The 3,165-nt window shown below is 34.8% G+C and overlaps 1 protein-coding gene across 1 annotated transcript; it reads left to right on the top strand.

Annotated features, from left to right (window-relative positions):
• The first annotated feature begins 6 nt into the window (after window positions 1-6).
• LOC107790301 (purine permease 1-like) lies at window positions 7-2,234 on the top strand. Its single transcript, XM_016612217.2, has 2 exons — window positions 7-778; window positions 1,794-2,234. The coding sequence occupies exons 1-2, from the start codon at window positions 68-70 to the stop codon at window positions 2,139-2,141; spliced, it is 1,059 nt and encodes a 352-aa protein (XP_016467703.2). The 5' UTR covers window positions 7-67; the 3' UTR covers window positions 2,142-2,234.
• Window positions 2,235-3,165: the final 931 nt, after the last annotated feature.

The raw sequence follows: 3,165 nt of genomic DNA, 5'->3' as shown, positions 1-3,165 counted from the left end.
GAAGAAGACCATTCAGCCTGAGCAGCAGACTACTCCAACTTAGTATCCAAATCGCTTGAAAAAAAGTATGGAACATCATGGATTAAGCACCACTATGAGGAGAATCCTCCTGCTCATTAACTGTTTAATACTCGCTGTTGGTATCTGCGGTGGTCCTCTAATGATGCGTCTATATTATGTCGAGGGAGGTTCAAGAGTATGGTTTAGCAGTTGGTTACAAACTGCTGGATGGCCATTCACCCTTATACCTCTTGCCATTCTATACTTCTATCGCCGAAAAACCGAAGGTTCTAATGCCAAGTTATACTTTATAACACCCCGAATTTTCATCGCATCATTCATCATTGGCGTTGTCACCGGTGTTGATGATTTTCTCTATTCGTGGGGCGGATCAAAACTTCCCGTATCAACCTCTTCACTTCTTCTTGCTGCTCAACTTGCCTTCACGGCAATAGGTGCTTTCTTCATAGTGAAGCTAAAATTCACACCCTACTCTATCAATGCAGTGGTTCTGTTGACAGTTGGTGCTGTTTTATTAGGTGTTCGATCTAATGGTGATCGGCCAGAGGGTGTGACAAGTAAAGCCTATATTCTTGGTTTTATGATGACACTTTTGGCAGCAGCTTTATATGGAGTTATTTTGCCTTGTATTGAGTTGATTTACTTGAAGGCAAAGCAAGCTATTACTGCTACATTGGTATTGGAGATTCAAATGGTCATGTGTTTTGCTGCTACTGTTTTTTGCACTGTTGGAATGATCGCCAATAACGACTTTCAGGTATTTCCCCCCCTTAAACTCATCACTACCCAAGCATCTTACTCGTTGTTGCAGTTATCTTGCACTATTCTTTTGTGGGTTTAAATTCTATGCATTCTCAAATTAAATTTTTTAATCAAGTCATTTACAAAAAAATTAAAGGTAAATTTTATCATATATTAAGAATTGATAACCTTATAAAAAGAACTTTACAGTTTAAGGTAAATAATATGAATTTTTAATATTAGTCCATTTCAGATTAAATGGCACAATTCTGCATTTGAAAGTACCTAACTTTAAACTTCTCGTTTTACCCTTAATAAGAAATTTTTTATAACTATATATTGGTTTTCACCAACGATCAATAGTCCATCCTTTAGGATTTCTTATAAATTACTTTTGAAGACCCAAGATTCATAAATGTATTTTTCTTAAATTTCGAGTCAACACGCAAATTACGTCACATATTTTGAAATGGAGATTGTAAAATATTTCTCTTTTATTACAGTTAGATCCCCAAGGCCTTCAAATGAGAAGTTTATCAACTAATTCTCTTTAGGTGATGATCTATTGGTTTTCACCAACGATCAATAGTCCATCCTTTAGGATTTCTTATAAATTATTTTCCTCTTTTCATCTATTTTTCCTCATTTCATTTCCCATAAAATTTTCTGATCTTAATGACAAGAGAGAACAAAAGCCTGTAATAAGACAGTAATGAAGGAACTAGCTCGAAACCTAAATTATTAATATTCCACATATTTGGATGAAGACTCATTTGTCATGGAATTCATTTTTAAATTTTGAATACATCAATATCGGGGGTTTAGACTGATTAAGATATTTTGCGTACATGATGCATTATATCAAAATTTGAATACGTCAAAAATATAGGAAAACTAGAACAGTATTGGATTCGAATATATTAACCTAAAAGATGATATATCATAGCTATACTTTCTGGGTTTTAATTTTGTTTTAGCTATACACTATCTTATTAAAGTGCAAGGATTAAGATATTGATCAAAATTTGCAGGCAATATCAAGGGAGGCAAAACAATTTAACCTCGGAGAAGCTAGATATTATACAGTGATAATATGGACTACCATTATTTGGCAGTGTTTCTTTGTGGGTGTTATTGGAGTCATCTACTGCTCTTCTTCTCTGATGTCTGGGGTTATAATCGCAGTTCTACTTCCTGTTACTGAGATATTAGCTGTAGTTTTCTTTAGGGAAAATTTTTCAGGTGAAAAAGGCCTTGCTCTTTTTCTTTCTCTTTGGGGTTTCGTCTCATACTTTTACGGAGAGTTTAGACAAACAAAGAAGCAGAAGAATAAAAGTCCAAAAACTGAGATGACAATGATGCATACCGAGTCTGTTTAATTTATTGAGTCTGTTTGATTTATTATTCACGGCTATACGGATAAAGAGTTTGTATATTTTTTGTAGAAAATAATATACGTTATTTTTCTATAATTGGTACTTTTCGTTATGTTTGTGAAAGGATCTCTTTCTTTAAAATTTCTGACGTTCCTTCTATATGCAATACAATACTTTGAAAGATTTGCATTTGCCAGTAAATGATCAGTTTTCATGACTTATTCATTTTTACATTTATTTGACACCACAATAAAATACGGATTAAGTAAAAAGAGATTGATGGATACTGTTTCGACCCAGAATTCTCATTCTCGGGATCGTGATGGCGCTAACATTTCACTTGCTAGACAAGCCAACGCTAAAATAGTTGTAAGACATTTTCAACAAATCAAATTAACTGATGCCAATTAAACTGAAATGACTGAAATAAAGTGCGAAAAGTCATAACAACTGAAATATCAAAATACAACTCCAGATCTGGTGTCACAAGTGCACGAGCTACTAGAATAATACAGATAATGGTCTGAATGAATGTAAAACTATTTGAAAAGAATACACATCTAGGATAAGGTAGAATGGGACTTCAGGGATGCAAATGCCGAGTAGTTGTACCTCAAGTCTCCGTCCGATAGTCAACCCGAGCAATCTACTGACCGCCACTGGGACCGATTCTAAAATTTGCACAAGAAGTGCAAAGTGTAATATGAGTACAACTGACCTCATATACTCTGTAAACGTCGAGGCTAACCTCAACGAAGTAATGACGAGGCTAAGGCGGGTCACTTACAATAACCTGTCCAATATAATAATAATGACAAGAAAGGGAAAACAGAAAATAAGGCGGTTAACTCACGATAATAACTCAATCCTTGAAAACCAGTAAAACTAGAAATACCAATCCTCAAGGTCATGTACAAAAACATCGAAACCAACACAATACAATAAGGAATATAAAATAAATAAACCGTTGCGGCGCGAAACCCGATCCCACTGTACAAACACGATCCTCCCTTATCCCACCATGTAA

Source organism: Nicotiana tabacum, unplaced genomic scaffold, assembly GCF_000715075.1.
Source record: "Nicotiana tabacum cultivar K326 unplaced genomic scaffold, ASM71507v2 Un00510, whole genome shotgun sequence".
NCBI lineage: Eukaryota > Viridiplantae > Streptophyta > Magnoliopsida > Solanales > Solanaceae > Nicotiana > Nicotiana tabacum.
The sequence above is the reverse complement of the archived record's forward strand: the minus strand, read 5'-3'. Positions and strand labels throughout refer to the sequence as shown.

Bases quoted from the DNA above. Each gene is read 5' to 3' on its own strand.
- LOC107790301 (XM_016612217.2), top strand. From the start codon at position 68: ATGGAACATCATGGATTAAGCACCACTATGAGGAGAATCCTCCTGCTC. The intron at 779-1,793 runs GTATTTCCCCCC...CAAAATTTGCAG, and splicing joins TCGCCAATAACGACTTTCAG to GCAATATCAAGGGAGGCAAA.